This window comes from Palaemon carinicauda, chromosome 10, assembly GCF_036898095.1.
Source record: "Palaemon carinicauda isolate YSFRI2023 chromosome 10, ASM3689809v2, whole genome shotgun sequence".
Lineage (NCBI taxonomy): Eukaryota > Metazoa > Arthropoda > Malacostraca > Decapoda > Palaemonidae > Palaemon > Palaemon carinicauda.
Window position 1 is genome coordinate 160025031 of NC_090734.1, and position 18612 is coordinate 160043642.

The 18612-nt window shown below is 45.2% G+C and overlaps 1 protein-coding gene across 1 annotated transcript in view; it reads right to left on the reverse strand.

Moving 5' to 3' along the window:
- Positions 1–479: 479 nt before the first annotated feature.
- The window catches only part of LOC137648921 (uncharacterized), a 103887-nt gene continuing 85754 nt past the window's right edge, over positions 480–18612 (reverse strand). The window contains exon 5 of the mRNA XM_068382110.1: positions 480–1348. Coding sequence (XP_068238211.1) covers positions 827–1348 — 522 coding nt within the window. The 3' untranslated portion in view covers positions 480–826. The remainder of the gene's footprint in view (positions 1349–18612) is intronic.

Consider the following 18612-nt stretch of genomic DNA (forward strand, 5'->3'; position numbering starts at 1 on the left):
TTTTATATTTTCATATATGAAAGTAATAAAATAAAGAAAAAGAATTGGTAATTATTGAAACTAAAATACCTAGAATGGGGCGGAAGGAAGTACAAAAATGGGATGTAAAATACATCTAATGGCACTCAAAGGGTTATATAAAACCAGTCAGTCTAATTAAATGGTGCCCTAATTGTAATTTACTCCGAACAAATATTAAAACAGTATCTGCTAAAAAGGTATAGTTCTTTAACCCTTTTACCCCCAAAGGACGTACTGGTACGTTTCACAAAAGCCATCCCTTTACCCCCATGGACGTACCGGTACGTCCTCGCAAAAAAATGCTATAAAAAATTTTTATTTCATATTTTTGATAATTTTTTTTTTTATTAAATTCAGGCATTTTCCAAGAGAATGAGACCAACCTGACCTCTCTATGACAAAAATTAAGGCTGTTAGAGCAATTTAAAAAAAATATACTGCAAAATGTGCTGGGAAAAAAATAACCCCTTGGGGGTTAAGGGTTGGAAATTTCCAAATAGCCTGGGGGTAAAAGGGATAATAGACTCTATGATAGGGAGGGTTATATAGTTCAATAAATAAGTAAATCTTTTATACAAAATGTCACTGCGTAACAAATTAAAGTGACCACCATATTGTACATTTTCCTAAAGTAAACTTAAAATCTTACTAAAAAATCTGTAAAATCATAAAAGAAAACTAGGTGGGTCTCAGGCTATGGCCAAAAGTGCTTTTAAATACCATCTGTTTATGCTACTTTTACGAGAAATTAAATTTGGCCAGGCGAGTAACGGTACAATACTGTATACTATAATATCAAGATTATTCAGTGGAATAGCACTAAACCACAATCGGACACGAATGCATCCTGCACGTCCACTAGTTGAGCTACAGCCGTCATTATTTCTAAACCTGACAACACCATACCCATTGATGACATTTCAGCGTATCCAGCCATGTCCCTGGTGTAAATGCCAAAGTGTGAAGGATTGTGATCCTGACCATAGCCAGGATAATAAAAACCAGCCACTAATCCTGCTACTACATCTTGATAATTTTTGGGTCCTCTTGTCATACCACGCAGGGCTGCCCCGCCACTTCCATCATTGTTTTCATAATCCCCTCCCCAAACTTGCTCCCCAGGATTTCCCTTGTTTGAAACATCCAGGAAGCGAGTGTTAGCGTACGATGGGCCTTGTTCGCCGGTGCACAAGTATAAAAACTGACATGCCCTTCCAGCATTATCTAGAAGATGGATGTAAACTTTCCCCTGAACGGCAGCATTCCACGTTATTTCAAGGAACACCACAGAATACACTTCGTCAGCTAATGCTCTTACTGTGTCATACTGGAAATAAAGAAACAAAAGTCAGATATTAAGACTATAAATATTGACGAAGATACAGGTTAAAATTTTTTAATAAGAAATCAAGTATTAGGACTTTCTTGCCAAACTTCAGAGCCTACAATTATGAAATTAAAAAAACAGCCTAAACTTAAATTCCTCTTGATTTACGTGTAGGAAAAGGCAATTACAGAAGTAATGAGTCTAAAAAATAATCAGATATGGGTAAGGTAACTAGTTGGCTTCTTAACTTGAATATAATTGGTTACAAATTTAAGCATTAAGGTAATTTAGCTATTAAACGGACAGTAATCATATGATAAAAAGGAAAAAATAGTTTCCATTTATTTGGACAATTAATTGTCATAGTTATTACTGGTTCCAACAAGGTGATCCCCCAGCAAATCAGGTCTAATTCTAAGGATAAACAGCACTCTTTGTATTTATCTATATGTACATTTAAAAAATGTTTGAATTTTATGGTCCCCCAACACCGTATGTGCAGTACTCCACGGGAGTGCAGTAGAGATGTACAGCTAAGCACGGAGAGGACAAACATAATGGAGGGACAGTCAAAGCCAGAAATCAATGCAGTAAGGCCAAAGCAGCATGCAAGTAGCCTTTTGGTAGCATGTACTGTAACCCATGTATAATTATTACTATTATTATTACTGTATTAATGGAAAATGGCTGTCTGCTAAAGAAGGTGATGAATGCAAGAGTTGATGGGAGAAGTACAAGAGGAAGGCCAAGGTTTGGGTGGATGGATGGAGTGAAGGAAGCTCTGGGTGATAGGAGGATAGATGTGAGAGAGGCAAGAGAGCGTGCTAGAAATAGGAATGAATGGCGAGCAATTGTGACGCAGTTCCGGTAGGCCCTGCTGCTGCCTCCGGTGCCTTGGAAGACTGCGGAGGCAGCAGCAGTAGGGGATTCAGCATTATGAAGCTTCATCTGAGGTGGATAATGTGGGAGGGAGGGCTGTGGCACCCTAGCAGTACCAGCCGAACTCGGTTGAGTCCCTTGTCAGGCTGGGAGGAACGTAGAGAAGAGGTCCCCTTTTCCGTTTCATTTGTTTGAAGTCGGCGACCCCTCAAAATTGGGGGAAGTGCCTTGGTATATGTATGTATGTATTACTGTACTTGCTCAGCTACAACCCTAGTTTGAAAAGCAGGATGCTATAAGCCCAGGGACTCCAACAGGGAAAATAGCCCAGTGAGGAAAGGAAACAATGAAAAATTAAAATATTTCAAGAACAGTAACAACATTACAATATCAATATAAACTATAAAACAAAACAAGAGGAGGAGAAATAAGATAGAATAGTATGCCCAAATGTAACCTCAAACAAGAGATCATTGGTACACCCATTATGACAATTCAATAATGAAAATATAAGGATAACATTATTCATGTAAAAAACCAACAAAGTATTAATAATTATAAACCATTCTACAGTACTGTACTATGATGAATTGAGCACACAAATTATAATAGGCAGTATTTATTGAAAAACTTTTTGTTTATTACATTGAGAAAAGGGACTTTGTTTGTTGGAGAACTATTTTCCTTTAATACTTTGGGAAAAGAATCTTTGTGTCAGAACTATTTTTTATTATTACTTTGGGACAAAGAACTTGTTAGATAACTATTTTTTATTTATTACTTGGGGAAAAACACCTTTGTCAGAGAACTAGTTTTTATCATTACTTTGGGAAAAAGAACTTTTCAGAGAACTATTTTTTATTATTACTTTAGGAAAAAGAACTTGTTAAAGAACTACTTTTATTTATTACTTTGGGTGGGAGAAAGAACTTGTTAGAAAACTAGTTTTTATTATTACTTTGGGAAAAAACTTCATTACAGAACTATTTTTGTCTATTACTTTGGGAAAAAGAACTTGTTAGAAAAGTATTTTTTATCATTACTTAGGGAAAAATAACTTGTTAAAAGAACTATTTTTGTTTATTACTTGTTACAGAAATATTTTTGTTTATTACTTTGTGGGAAAAAACTTTGTTACAGAACTACTTTTGTTCATAATTTCAGGAAAAAGATGTAAAATGTTTTAAAAACTATGGAAACTGCAAGTTAACAATTGTTTACCATTAAACGCAGTTACAAAAATCACAAATTTTTAAAGAACTTTATTTTATTCGTACATGTATACAAACCCTTGTCCTTTAATAGGGGTATGATTTCAGCAATGCTGGAATGCTGCTGCTAAAAGTTTATAGGAAACACTAATTAGGGAGGAACTTCCTATAACCAAGCTAGCCGGTACAAAATCCCAGGATGTTCACTCCCTTTGGCTCCTATCCACTTCCCAGCAACCGGGAAGAAGTTCAGGTGATGGGATGGGTTACTCTCTGATGACAGTTGGTCAGTGAGGAACCTTGACATAAAAGATTTCTTTGAAGAATGTGTTCAATATCAAAATAATAGGTTCGTCCACCTTTATTCCACCACCACTCATACAGAGTTTTCTATTTACTAAGAGAAAAACTTCCAGGTACAGTAGCTTACCCACACCAACGTCTGATCCCAGAAATAACAGTACAACTTCTGCACCCAAAGGGAGGGAATAGGGGAGGAAAAAGGACCAGACAGAAGGGGGAAAGGAAAGAGGAAAAAGGGCAAGACATTCTTACCTCTCAACTAGACATATCGCTTCTTGTCCCATGGAGGAACTAGATTCGCTATGCATGCTGTCTGTCTGTTCCAAACTCTGGCTTTCAACACTAAATAAGAGGAACCCATCCCTCCGACTTTGTGAGCATGAAGTTGACCAGTCTCATCTAGATCTCCAGCCAAAGAAAGATAAGCTCTCATGATGGTTTCTCAAAGCCAGAAGGAAGTGGTATTCTTTGAGAACTTCTTTTTGAGTCTATCAGTGCTGACGAAAACGTTTTGTAGCTGTGGTCCACAGTTACAGGTGGCAACATAATGTCCTCACAAGGCTAAGAAGCAATTCATCTGGATTATTGCTTGCCTCCTTAAGGGAGGAAATGGAAAAATATTCAAACCTGGGGTCCTGAATGGTCTGATTTTGCATCTTTGCCACTAACTGTGGAATAAAGGAAAAAAGAATTCTTATTTCATCCCTTGGTATAAGAGATGCTGAAGCTAGAGCCAGGAGGAAAATGGTCTTGAACATTAAATCCCTATCAGAAGCATATCTTGATGGTTTGATAGGGGCATGACTAAGTGACTGGAGAACATAACATCCAATGACGGCAGTTGAGGTCCCATGGAAGAGCACTGTTCAAAACTTGCTCATCAGCATTGAAAGTTGCAATGAAGAGGAAAGATCCTATTCCTTCAGCTTTGAACGTCTTCTGGCAAAACGTCTTAATAGGTTTGCTGAAGGTAATCATCTATTTCCCTAGTTTGCGATTTGGTTTTCGTAAAGGCCTTGGAGCATGTGATGCCCTTCTTACAATCTCCAATGCTGTACAGAAGTCCCTTGATTGTGGTCAGGAAGTGCGCATGATTGGCCTTGATTTTAGTGCTACCTTTGACCGTGTAAATCATGAGGCCCTTGTTTTCAAACTGAAACAGTTGGGAGTGGGTGGGTCGTTTCTTAGCATTATTATTGATTTTTTAAGTAATAGATCTCAAAGAGTTGTTGTTGACGGGCACCATAGTGAGTAAAGGAATGTGATATCCGGTGTTCCACAGGGTAGTGTTCTTGGCCCATTACTTTTCATACTATATACACATGACATGTGGTTTGGCCTAGAAAACAGGCTTGTTGCATATGCAGATGATGCTACTGTACTCTCTTTGCATTAATTCCATCCCCTGAATGTAGATCTGGGGTTGGTGAATCCCTTAATAGAGATTTAGCTAAAATTAGTGCATGGTGCAAATTATGGGGTATGAAGTTGAATCTTAACAAAACTCAAAGTATGATTGTAAGTAGGTCAAGGACGGTGGCTCCTCAACATCCGGATCTCAGTATTGATAATGTTTCTTTAAATTTGTATGACTCTTTCAAAATTTTAGGTGTGATTCTCGACAGCAAATTTACTTTTGAGAAACATTTAAGGTCTGTGTCTTCTTCAATTGCACAAAAAATTGGCCTATTGAGAAAGTCTTTTAAGATTTTTGGTGATCAATCTATTCTGAAGTGTTTTAATTCTTTCATTCTACCATGTTTTGAGTATTGTTCTCCTGTGTGGTCTTCAGCTGCTGATTCTCATCTTAATTTGTTGGACAGAAACTTACGGTCTATTAAATTTCTTATTCCTGATCTAGATATTAATCTCTGGCACCGTCGTTCAATTAGTTCATTATACATGTTGCATAAGATTTTTCATAACTCTGACCATCCTTTACATTCAGATCTCCCTGGACAATTCTATCCTGTTCGTAATACTAGGCAAGCAGTTAATTCTAATAGCCAGGCCTTCTCCATCCTGAGGCTCAATACTATGCAGTACTCCAGAAGTTTTATTCCAGCTGTGACCAAGTTGTGGAATGATCTCCCTAATCGGGTGGTTGAATCAGTAGAACTTCAAAAGTTCAAAGTGGGAGCAAATGCTTTTTTGTTGACCAGGCGGACATGAGTCTTTTTATAGTTTATATATGACATATTTGTTTTTGACGTTGTTAATAGTTTATATAGGACATATCTGTTTTGACTTTGTTGCCTTTTTTAGAATGATTTATTGTTAATTTGTTCTCTTCATTTATTTATTTCCTTTCCTCACTGGGCTATTTTTCCCTGTTGGGGCCCTTGGGCTTATAGCATCTTGCTTTTCCAACTAGGGTTGTAGCTTGGATAGTAATAATAATAATAATAATAATTTGGCTCAAGGACGAGTGATAGTCTTTAACTACCGAGACTATCAGCTGCATAGGGGCTCCAAGCAGAGAAAAACCCCTCCTACGACAATAACCGCAGAAGATGACCCACTTCTTTAGTTGACATTATCATTATTATCATTATTAATTGCTAAGCTACAACCCTGATTGGAAAAGCAGGATGCTATAAGCCCAGGGGCCCCAACAGGGAAAATAGCCCACTGAGGAAAGGAAACAAGGAAAAGTAAAATATTTTTAAAACAGTAACAACATTAAAATAAATTTTTCAATATTAAACTTAGCCGGTGATTATATAAGCTGCAGCTCTGCTGCCCGACAGAAAAACTCTACGTTCAAAATACGCCAGCGATCGCTATGCAGGAGGGGGTGTACATCAACAGCGCCATCTGTCGAGCAGGTACTTAGTACTCCATGTAAACAAAGAACCAATTTTCTCTCTGTCGTGCCACCGGCAAGACCTACTAAATTCGCTGTTGCTTACTGGATTGGTTTTCACAGATTTTGGTGAAGTACACATTTCTAGTTATTAGCTTTCGCTTTGCAGAGGTTATCTTCAATACATCCTTGCATTCTTTTATTGATTTTGGATTATTTGTTGACGACTTTGGATAGATTTTGAATTCCCCTTTGACTAATTCAAGATGGCTGACCCTTCTCAAGTCCCTAAATACAGAAAGTGTAGTGCTAGGGACTGTTCAAGGCGTCTTCCGAAGGCCTCTATCGATCCACACACCGTTTGTTCCAATTGTCGGGATAAAACCTGTCAATTGGAAGATCGATGTGAGGAATGCGTTGGGCTTTCGGAATTCGATTTTCTCGAATTCCTGAAATATTCACGTAGGCTAGAGAGAGATAGAGTCAGGAGAAGTTCATCTCGCTCCGTTGATATTCCCTCTCCTCATGCCCCACAACCTATTCCTTCCCCTGTAGTGGTTACTCCTGATCCCCCTTCTAGCACTCAACAACCTTCGATGGCAGATATGATGCGTGCCATCCAGGCTCTGGGTGAGAGAGTCGAGTCATTGGCGAGTGACCGTAACCAACTCATGGCAGACGTCAAGGAGTTGAAGTGTAAGAGTGCAGTGGGTAGTGACAAAGTGAGTGGTAGTGTTGTGGAAAGTGTTAGTGTTGCGCTTGAGGGTTCGTCTGTTCGTGCCTGTCGTCCTCCCAGTCCGGGACCTCTTGCAAGCTTCCAAGCCCAGGGGAGAAGCAATGTCGTACGACCAAAGGGTTCGACAGGCTTTAATCAGCGGACAGACGTTCCCTCCGTGGTTTCGGACGTATCTTACCAAGATCGCCCCACCCACAAGAAGACGAGAGAGCCCATTTATTCCTCGTCTGCGGAAGATGTTTCTCGAAAGAAACAATGGACCAAGGTCTCACGGCCTCTTAAACGCAAGTCGGTCCCTTCCGCGCAAGTCCAACGGCCCAGTTGTAGCCACTGGGTCAGTTCGGACTCGCTGCAGTCTTCCGATGACTGCACACCTCCTAAGAGAGGCAAAGCGGTAACGCATCAGGCATTAACACCGTCTGTTGCCGCACCTGCTACTGTAGACCCTAAGTGGTCTTTGCTGCAGACCATGCAGACGCAGTTAACGTCATTAATGCAGGACTTTCGTGCGGAGAAGGTTGACGCTGCACCACCCGTTAGCCTACAACCACCCACGGTTGTGCGTCCAGTGGACGCTGAGGCTACCTTCTCCCGCACTCCAGCTGTGAGAGTCCCGCCACCCATGCGCAGTGTACCCTGCCAGCCGCATGTTGACGTTCAGCGACGCACGGAACCCTCCGTTGACGTTCGCGAGTTACAACAACAACCTAAGTTGTTTTGTTTTGACGCGGTGCGTCAACCTCCGCAACCCAGTGTGGTTACCACTACTCGCCCACAGCAGACTAGACAGTCAGGAGTAGACGCTTTGCGTCCCCGCGCTGCTATGGTTGTTGCCAACTCACAGACTGGCCAACAGTTCCATGACGTTGCGTCCAGTGCAGTCACGCATGCACCCGTGCTGCCGGACTCAGCTGACCAGCCAATTCCTACTCCTTTGCCGCTTCCTCCTCAGTATTCAGACGATGGACTCTCTGATGATGACGACGCTGCACACTTTGACGACCCGCATACGGACATCGACGAACCCAAGACCACGCCTCCCTCCTTGGACTTTAGGAAAGTTCTTGCACTGTTCAAGGAGATGTATCCTAATCAGTTTGTTTCTGCAGCCCCACGCTCTCCTCCATCTGAGTTCGCTTTAGGCACGCAGTCATCCGCGCCTGCCTTTACGAAGCTCGTCCTCGCCCGCTCGTCTAAGAGAGCTTTAAGAGTGTTGGGAGAATGGATGCAGTCCAAAAAGCACCTTGGGAAGACAGCATTCTTGTTTCCCCCTGCGAAACTCGCTTCCAGATCGAGCGTCTGGTATGCCACGGGAGAAGTTCTCGGCTTGGGAGTTCCTGCCTCTGCCCAGGGCGACTTCTCAAGTCTAGTAGACTCTCCCCGCAGGCTAGCCATGAGACGCTCCAAGATTTGTTGGACTCCTTCAGACTTAGACCATCTGATGAAAGGAGTGTTCAGAGCCTTCGAGGTTTTTAACTTTTTGGATTGGTGTTTGGGAGCGTTGAGCAGGAAGACCTCCCCTTCTGACAAGGAAACTTCCATGCTCATTATGTCCTGCATGGACAAGGCCATACGGGACGGTTCCAGTGAGCTTGCGGCTTCGTTCGTTTCCGGGGTCCTCAAGAAACGGGAGAACCTTTGCTCCTTCTTGTCAGCTGGAGTAACACAATGTCAGAGATCGGAACTTATGTTTGCTCCTCTCTCAAAGTGCCTTTTCCCAGAGGAGTTGATAAAGGAGATTGCTGCCTCCTTGATTCAAAAAGACACGCATGACCTGGTTGCGTCATCTGCCCGCAAAGCCACCCCTTTGCCTACCGTGTCTAGACCCAGGATGGACACTCCAGCGTCCAGATTTATTCCGCCCTTTCGTGGCAGAGCCTCCAGCAGAGGAGGTACTCGTGCCGAAGGGAGACGTGGGATTAAGAAGAAAGGTACCAAGTCCTTTAAAGGCAGAGTCTGACTGCCACCTTCTTCAGACAGCAGTGGGAGCCAGACTCAAGAACTACTGGCAGTCCTGGGAGAACAGGGGCGCAGATGCACAATCTGTGAAGTTGCTCAGAGAAGGGTACAAGATCCCGTTTGTGCGCAAGCCCCCTCTAGCAACGTCTCCCATCGGCCTCTCTCCCAGGTACAGAGAGGAGGACAAGAGGCTAGCTTTGAAGCAAGAGGTGTCTCTCTTACTAGAAAAGGGAGCGGTAGTCAAAGTCCGGGACCATCAATCCCCGGGCTTCTACAACCGTCTCTTCTTAGTGGTAAAGAAGACAGGAGGGTGGAGACCGGTGCTAGACGTCAGTGCTCTGAATGTCTTTGTCACAAAGCAGACGTTCGCCATGGAGACGACAAAGTCTGTTCTAGCAGCGGTCAGGAAGGAAGACTGGATGGTCTCTTTAGACCTAAAGGACGCTTACTTTCACGTCCCCATCCACCCAGATTCCCAACCTTTTCTAAGGTTCGTTTACGGGAAGGTTGTCTACCAATTTCAAGCCCTGTGCTTTGGCCTAAGCACGGCGCCTCTTGTCTTTACGAAACTGATGAGGAATATTGCCAAATTCCTGCATTTAGCGGACATCCGAGCCTCCCTCTATTTGGACGACTGGCTTCTAAGAGCTTCTTCCAGTCGTCGCTGTCTGGAGAATCTAAAGTGGACTCTAGATCTGACCAAGGAATTGGGTCTCCTGGTCAATATGGAAAAGTCCCAACTGGTCCCATCCCAAACTATAGTGTACTTAGGGATGGAGATTCACAGTCAAGCTTTTCGGGCTTTTCCGTCGGCCCCCAGAACAAGTCAAGCCCAAGGATTCATCCAGAACATGCTAAAGAAGGACCGATGTTCAGTCAGACAGTGGATGAGTCTGATAGGGACGCTTTCATCCCTGGACCAGTTCATTGCGTTAGGGAGACTGCACCTCCGTCCCCTTCAATTTCACCTAGCTGTTCACTGGAGAAAGGACAAGACGCTAGAAGCGGTCTCGATCCCCATTTCCGAGAAGATGAAGTCATCACTGACTTGGTGGAAGGACAACATCTACCTCAGAGAGGGTCTGCCCCTGGCTGTTCAGACCCCCAACCACGTTCTCTTCTCGGACGCATCGGACACGGGCTGGGGTGCGACATTAGACGGTCGGGAATGCTCGGGAACTTGGAACTCGAATCAAAGAACGTTACATATCAACTGCAAGGAGCTACTGGCAGTTCATCTGGCCTTGAAAAGCTTCAAGTCCCTCCTTCTAGGCAAGGTGGTGGAGGTGAACTCAGACAACACCACGGCCTTGGCGTACATCTCCAAGCAAGGAGGGACCCATTCTATGACGTTGTACGAGATCGCAAGGGACCTCCTCACCTGGTCAAGAGATCTAAACCTGTCTCTAGTAACGAGGTTCATTCAAGGCAACATGAATATCATGGCGGACTGCCTCAGTCGGAAGGGTCAAATCATCCCAACAGAATGGACCCTACACAAGAATGTGTGCAAGAGACTATGGGCCACATGGGGCCAACCTACCATAGATCTCTTTGCAACCTCGATGACCAAGAGGCTCCCAATTTATTGCTCGCCAATCCCGGACCCAGCAGCAGTTCATATAGATGCTTTTCTACTGGATTGGTCCCATCTAGACCTTTATGCATTCCCCCCCGTTCAAGATTGTCAACAAGGTACTGCAGAAGTTCGCCTCTCACGAAGGGACAAGGTTGACGTTAGTTGCTCCCCTCTGGCCCGCGAGAGAATGGTTCACCGAGGTACTTCAATGGCTGGTGGACGTTCCCAGAACTCTTCCTCTAAGAGTGGACCTTCTACGTCAGCCACACGTAAAGAAGGTACACCCAAGCCTCCACGCTCTTCGTCTGACTGCCTTCAGACTATCGAAAGACTCTCGAGAGCTAGAGGCTTTTCGAAGGAGGCAGCCAGGGCGATTGCTAGAGCAAGGAGGACATCCACTCTTAGAGTCTACCAGTCGAAGTGGGAAGTCTTCCGAAGCTGGTGCAAGTCGGTATCAGTATCCTCAACCAGTACCTCTGTAACCCAAATAGCTGACTTCCTATTATACCTGAGGAAGGAAAGATCTCTTTCAGCTCCCACGATCAAAGGTTACAGAAACATGTTGGCAGCAGTCTTCCGTCACAGAGGCTTAGATCTTTCTAACAACAAAGATCTACAGGACCTCCTTAAGTCTTTTGAGACCTCGAAGGAGCATCGTTTGGCCACACCAGGTTGGAATTTAGACGTGGTACTAAGATTCCTTATGTCAGAAAGGTTCGAGCCACTACAATCAGCCTCCTATAAAGATCTCACTTTAAAGACTCTTTTCTTTGTCTGCTTAGCAACAGCTAAAAGAGTCAGTGAGATACACGCCTTCAGCAGGAACATCGGATTTTCATCTGAAACGGCTACATGTTCTTTACAGCTTGGTTTTCTAGCCAAAAACGAACTACCTTCTCGTCCTTGGCCGAAATCGTTCGATATTCCAAGCCTTTCTAATTTGGTTGGAAATGAACTAGAAAGAGTCTTATGCCCTGTTAGAGCTCTTAAGTTCTATTTAAGACGAACTAAACCTTTACGAGGACAGTCAGAAGCTTTATGGTGTGCTATTAAGAAACCTTCTTTACCTATGTTAAAGAATGCAGTTTCCTATTATATCAGACTGTTGATACGAGAAGCTCATTCCCATCTGAATGAGGAAGACCATGCTTTGCTGAAGGTAAGGACACATGAAGTTAGAGCTGTCGCAACTTCAGTGGCCTTTAAACAAAATAGATCTCTGCAGAGTATAATGGACGCAACCTATTGGAGAAGCAAGTCAGTGTTCGCGTCTTTTTATCTTAAAGATGTCCAGTCTCTTTACGAGAACTGCTACACCCTGGGACCATTCGTAGAAGCGAGTGCAGTAGTGGGTGAGGGCTCAACCACTACATTCCCCTAATTCCATAACCTTTTTAATCTTTCTCTTGAAATGTTTTTTATTGTTGTTTTTTGGTTTGTCCGGAAGGCTAAGAAGCCTTTCGCATCCTGGTTGATTTGGCGGGTGGTCAAATTCTTTTCTTGAGAAGCGCCTAGATTAGAGGTTTTGATGAGGTCCTTTAGTATGGGTTGCAACCCTTGATACTTCAGCTCCTAGGAGTCGCTCAGCATCCTAAGAGGATCGCGAGGCTCGGTAAGGAAGACGTACTTAAAAAGGCAGAGTAATTGTTCAAGTCGACTTCCTTACCAGGTACTTATTTATTTTATGTTTGTTATTTTGAATAACTGCTAAAATGAAATACAAAATACTTAGCTCATAATAATGTAAACAAGTAATGCTGGTCTCTACCCACCCCCCTGGGTGTGAATCAGCTTATATAATCACCGGCTAAGTTTAATATTGAAAAATGTTATTTTGATTAATAAAATAAATTTTTGAATATACTTACCCGGTGATTATATATTAAAGGACCCTCCCTTCCTCCCCAATAGAGACCCAGTGGACCGAGGAGAAAATTGGTTCTTTGTTTACATGGAGTACTAAGTACCTGCTGGACAGATGGCGCTGTTGATGTACACCCCCTCCTGCATAGCGATCGCTGGCGTATTTTGAACGTAGAGTTTTTCTGTCGGGCAGCAGAGCTGCAGCTTATATAATCACCGGGTAAGTATATTCAAAAATTTATTTTATTAATGAAAATAACATATTTCATATATTAACTTTAAATAATTTAACACAAGAGGAAGATAAATTAAATAGAATAGTGTGCCCGAGTGTACCCTCAAGCAAGAGAACTCTAACCCAAGACAGTGGAAGACTATGGTACAGAGGCTATGGCATTACCCAAGACTAAGAGAACAATGGTTTGATTTTGGTGTGTCTTTCTCCTAGAAGAGCTGCTTACCATAGCTTAAGAGTCTCCTCTACCCTTACCAAGAGGAAATTAGCCACTGATCAATCCCAGTGCAGTATTTAACCCCTTGGGTGAAGAAAAATTGTTTGGTAATCTCAGTGTTGTCAGGTGTATGAGGACATAGGAGAATCTGTAAAGAATAGGCCAGACTATTTGGTGTACGAGTAGGCAAAGGGAAAGTGAACCGTAACCAGAGAGAAGGATCCAATGTAGTACTGTCTGGCCAGTCAAAGGACCCCATAACTCTCTAGTGGTAGTATCTCAAAGGGCGGCAGAGGACTTACGGAGATATCATGACATATCCTGGTCAAAGCCTTGTGGTACTTCTGCATGTGGGGTTGGCAAAGAAGGTCGTATCACAGGGGCAGCTCTCTTGGTACCTGTGTGCAGTCACTTGGGAGCAACCAAGCTTTCCTTGTTTCCTTTCCTTTCTGGGCTACTTTTCCCAGTTGGATCCCTTGGGCTTATAAGCATCCTGCTTTTCCAACTAGGGTTGTAGCTTAGCTTGTTGTAATAATAATAATAATAATAATAATAATAATAATAATCCCTAGAGTGTGAAGATCTAGCATGTGCAAACACATTGCATGATTTCCTAGAACCCTTAGCCAAATTCTTCTCATGCAGTGAGTGTGTACACATGGGTGATTTTGTGCAATCATATGTGCATGGTCAATCGGGCACGTGGGTGATTGCATACGCATAGACCTTACTTGTTTGGAAGAGCTAACTGCGAAGAGTCAGCGCGTGGATGATCTCTTGCACATATGGAGGAATGTGCACCTGGTAAGCGTGAAGTCAGTGACAATTTGTGTACAAGGGGAAGACTCAGGTGACAAAGGTCTCACATGACGATCCTCTATGTAAGATGATTGATTCTGTAATCTACGTTTGCATCTATGAGTGTCACTGTTCGAAGAAGGAAGTGTCTTTCCTCAATTCTTTCACACTTAGGGACTGAAGTGAGTCTCAAAAGACTTAGGCCGCTTGCACTTCTTCAACTCCAGAGGGTGTGACACAGTCAAAGGATCAGCAGTAGACGATGAAGACAACTACACAAGGCTGGGAGGGGAAAGAGAATAAGGTCTCTTCATTCTTTTATCAGCAGTTGAAGTCTGTGAAATTACCTGTATGGGCGACTCTCTGGAAAACTAGGATAAAATGACAAATTCAAAGATAATTTGTATTTTTCCTAACCATACAAACCTTAGCTATTTACATTGGGTTTACCTTTTAGCGTACCTGAAATGGCGAGCCATTAGAATTTAACGAGGGTGTATTACCCCCGCGCTAGTTAGCGGGGGGGTAGGGGAGTGGTAGCTAGCTACCCCTCCCCCCCTCACAAACCGGTGAAGCTCACTTTCACTTAGAGGTAGGACTTGTCTTGGGGGACAGGGCTGACGGGCAAATATGTGTAAATAGCTAAGGTTTGTATGGTTAGGAAAAATACAAATTATCTTCGAATTTGTCATTTGTTCCATAACCGAAATACAAACCCTTACCCCTTAGGTAGGGTGGAAAGTCCCCAGCCATACTGGCTTTGGCTTCTCCCGGGGACTCAGAATCCGAGTGAGTTGCACTCGAGAAAAGCAGTCCCTGCACCTCACAAGTTCCTTGCTCCGCAAGGAACCGTGTGGCCTACATAAGCTTGTGTGTGAAGGAAGAAGTGTGACCCGTCCTAGGCAGTTGACCTGGAGTTCCAGAAGGAACTCTGGGTTAGGACGTTCCCAATACCACCTCGTCAGGGTATGGGGGACGCGACAGTATTGACTCAATACTCGGAACACAAGGAAGCATGGTTTACCTGCAGAGGTTCGAGGTCAGCTATGCAGAGACCAGGATGCTGCTTCCCAGTAGAGGGGATGATGAAGAAAGAAGTAAGGGCCAGACATACTTCTTTCATTCATGCAGACTAAAACCTGATAACAATGCCCTCAACCTTCTGCTACCTGTCCAAAAAGGAGCCTGAGGTTAGACCAGCTGTTGTGTAGCCACCACAGAGCGATAGAAAACATATCGAAACTCCTGTGGGTCACGCCCTGCAGGAAGCGGGCTGCGAAGGTCATTAGACGCTTCCAGACTCCAGCTTGTAGCACCTGCGTCACAGAGTAGTATTACTCGAAGGCGAGGGACGTTGCGATGTATCCGACATCGTGCTGTAGGGCGATGTGACGGGGGAGGGTCTGGAGTCAGGTCGAGATGAATGTCCTTGAGTCCGAGCTGAAGAGGTGTACTGGTGACTCTCCCCCATGTCCATTTTGTGCTCCCAAACCAGCTGCAACTGAGGACAAACTGCAGCTGTTCCCAAAGCTAACCTCTCGATTCCTTTACTGGCAAGAAGGAGAAGGTTTTGGGACATCAGATACAGAATGGTGACTCGAAATCTTGAAGGAATTGGACCGAAGGGCCGGGACCCCAAGATTCTGAGTCTAGCCAACAACTCAGGAGCGAACCTGAATGTTGCCTTCCCCCATTCCTTAGAAAGGGCGGAGTCGTACGAGACCAAGAAGATTGCTTACACACTGGCCGCGGCCAGAGTGAGCAGGAGCTCCAAGACGGAATACGATCAGAGGCCTGACATAAAGGGTCTTGAGAAGATCTCTTAAGGGACTAAAAAGTCCGAGCCATGCTCCAAGTTGGAGGTCTCAATCCGACTAGGGTAGGGACGTTCGCAGCTTCGCATGAGCGAGGAAAGGTCCAGCAGGAAGGAAAAGGTTATTCCTTTAAGCCTGAAGGTCAGGGAAAGGCTGAGCGACAGGCTTCATTGCCGAGAGCGGAAAGGAGTTTCCTCCCGCCGAAAGGCAATAAGATCGCTATTGCTGGAGAAGAGGCCTCAAGGGAAGAGGTATATCTTCCACGACACCAACCACCGAAGACTCTCCACTTCGCCTGGAAGACCCCTGCGAATGACTATCGCAGATGACGCGACCTCCGTCCCGCGACTGCAGCGGGTTGTCTCTTCTTGAGGAGGAGGCGCAGTGTCTTCAGGCATGAAGCCTAAGCAACGCCCCGGCTCGTGAAAGATGTTGCAGTGTGGTTGTTTGAGTAGCCTGTGCCGTGGGAGAAGCTCTCCCGGGAGTTCCGTCAGGGGAAGCAGAGGGTCCGGAAACCGTTCTGCGCATAGTCCCAGTGGAGCTCTCAGGGCCATTGAAAGGTTGACAGACAACCTGGTCTTGTTGAGACCCATTCCCAACAGACAACAAAGGAGGGAAGACACAGGCGTCGATGTTGTCCCACCATCGCCGGAATGCATCTTGCCAGAGTCTCGGGGTCTGAGACTGGGGGGAAGAACAGCGGAAGCTTGAGGTTCCAAGCTGTCGCGAACAGGTCCCCCAGACCAGGACTTGCTGGTTACTCAAGGCCAAAGACCCCCAGGTACACTCTCTCTACGAGGCTCTGCTCAGATAGACAGAGAGAACATTTCTCTGCCCGGAATGAGAGAACCGATGGTGGTATTGAGAGTATCTCAAATCATATCGGTATCTCTACTGCAATATGCGAAGGTGTGAAAATGCGTCCCCTGCTGGTTAGAACACACCAGAACCATGAAGTCGACGCGCACGGAGCGACTCGGCAGGAGCTGTAGGATCTGTAGAAGGGCCTGCCTGAATGATGGAGAGGTATCCTTCAGGTCCTGACCATAGGCCTGGACCGGAACATGCATGCCACCCCCCCCCCCCTTTTTCTTTGACGAGTCCGAGAACTGCATAAAAAATGTGGGGAAAGGACGAGAATATCCACTCCCATCAAGAGGTTCCATAGGTCAACACCCATTGCAGGTCTAATCGTTCCGCTGGTCCCATAGGGGTCAGAAAGTCCGGTTAATCGTTGCTTTGAAACCACCGGAACTTGGGCCACCCCACATGGAACTTATCCTGAGGCGACCATTCAGAACTATAGACGGGTCAATGAGGAAAAGAGAACTAGGAAACGTTCCAAGGTAGGGCTGAAAGCTCTGCTTGACTGAGAACAGGTACTGCGACTCTCCTCAGCCTTGCCACAGTCAACTGAAGGGAAGGCTCGGAGGAGGCGGCAACAGAATCTGGCATCCCCAGGCGGTCACCCATCCAAATACCGACCAGAACCAATGTTGCTTAACCTCGCTGGACGGACGAGAAGCGGGGTTTCCAACGTGGTAAGGCCATTGACTCAATATCATGGCCAGATACTCCAGATGTTGAGGCAGAAGAGAAGGCTCCTAGAAAAATACCATGAACCCCCACTCATGGTAAGCATCCGGAAGCTTGTCCCGGCGCTGAAGAAGGTCGAACCTGAGCCTACCGGAGTTGACCAGACCTCCAAAAGGCGAAGGAGGCGGAAGCCTGCACCTGAGCGACCATGATTAAAGCAGGGAGAGTTCTCTGGGGAAAAAACCTGCGATGCCACGGCGGGATCGCCACACTGCATCTTAAGCAGGAAAACCTGTAGTCTAGGCTGAATTCCACGAGCTTCCTGGAAGATGGATGGAATGGAAACTGAAAGTACCCGTCCTTCCGATCCAGGGCCTAAGGAGTCCTGTCACCTCGTTACCAGTCTGATCGATTCTGCTGTTCCACGCTGGACGAAGTTTGTTCGACAAACTTGATCAGGGCTGAGAGGTCGACTACGGAACTCCCGTCTCAGATACTTTCTTACAAGAAAGGATCGACTGAAGAAGCCGGGGGTGAAGCCGTCGACGATCCTATGGAGGACCTTCTCCTAAGGCATGGATCATTCTGCCCAAACGGGCAAACTCTTGCCGACCCTATGGCATAGAGGTTCAGAGACACTGAATTCGCTGACAGAGACGGCAGGCGCGATATCCTTGAGGAATGGGCATCGGGAAGCTGTCATCCGGATGAGTAACCTTAGGCATCCTCCCAACGTGAAACCTGCAAGGGGGGGGTGCCAATCCTAGAGTTCGTGAACTCTGCCGCTCCCTCTAGGAATATGCTCCCCCCGGGAGAGCCTCCCGTGCCATCTGTTCCTGACAGGAGGGAACTGCAATTGGACACCTTGTCTCAGTTGTCGTAGCCGGTCCGAACTTAGGCCGACGTGGCTGGAAGAAAGAGGCGCTGGAGCCCTGCAGGGTCTGGAAGAAAGCGCCTTGGAGGAGTGAAAACGGAAGTCGACTTCCTCCGCACAGCCGCTGTCTATGTCTCTGTCCTTGGGCACAAACAAACTATTCTCAAGGATGGAAGGGTGTCTGAGGTTTTCGACATCCACGGATGAGACACCCGAAAGGAAGCCCTCGGACATTGCGCCCAGATGGTCCAACATCGAGCTTGCCCGCAAGTTCGATACTTGATGACGAAACGGCAAGGTGCTTGTGCCCGAGAGGAGGAAAGTATCCATGACCTTCCTGTAGCTTCCTTGAACAAAACCTCGGGTCGTAACTGAGGAGGGAAAGGACCTGGTAAGCCCCTTTCACGAGATGGAGAAGAGGAAGGGGTAAACAGTCACCCCTTGGCCGATGGAG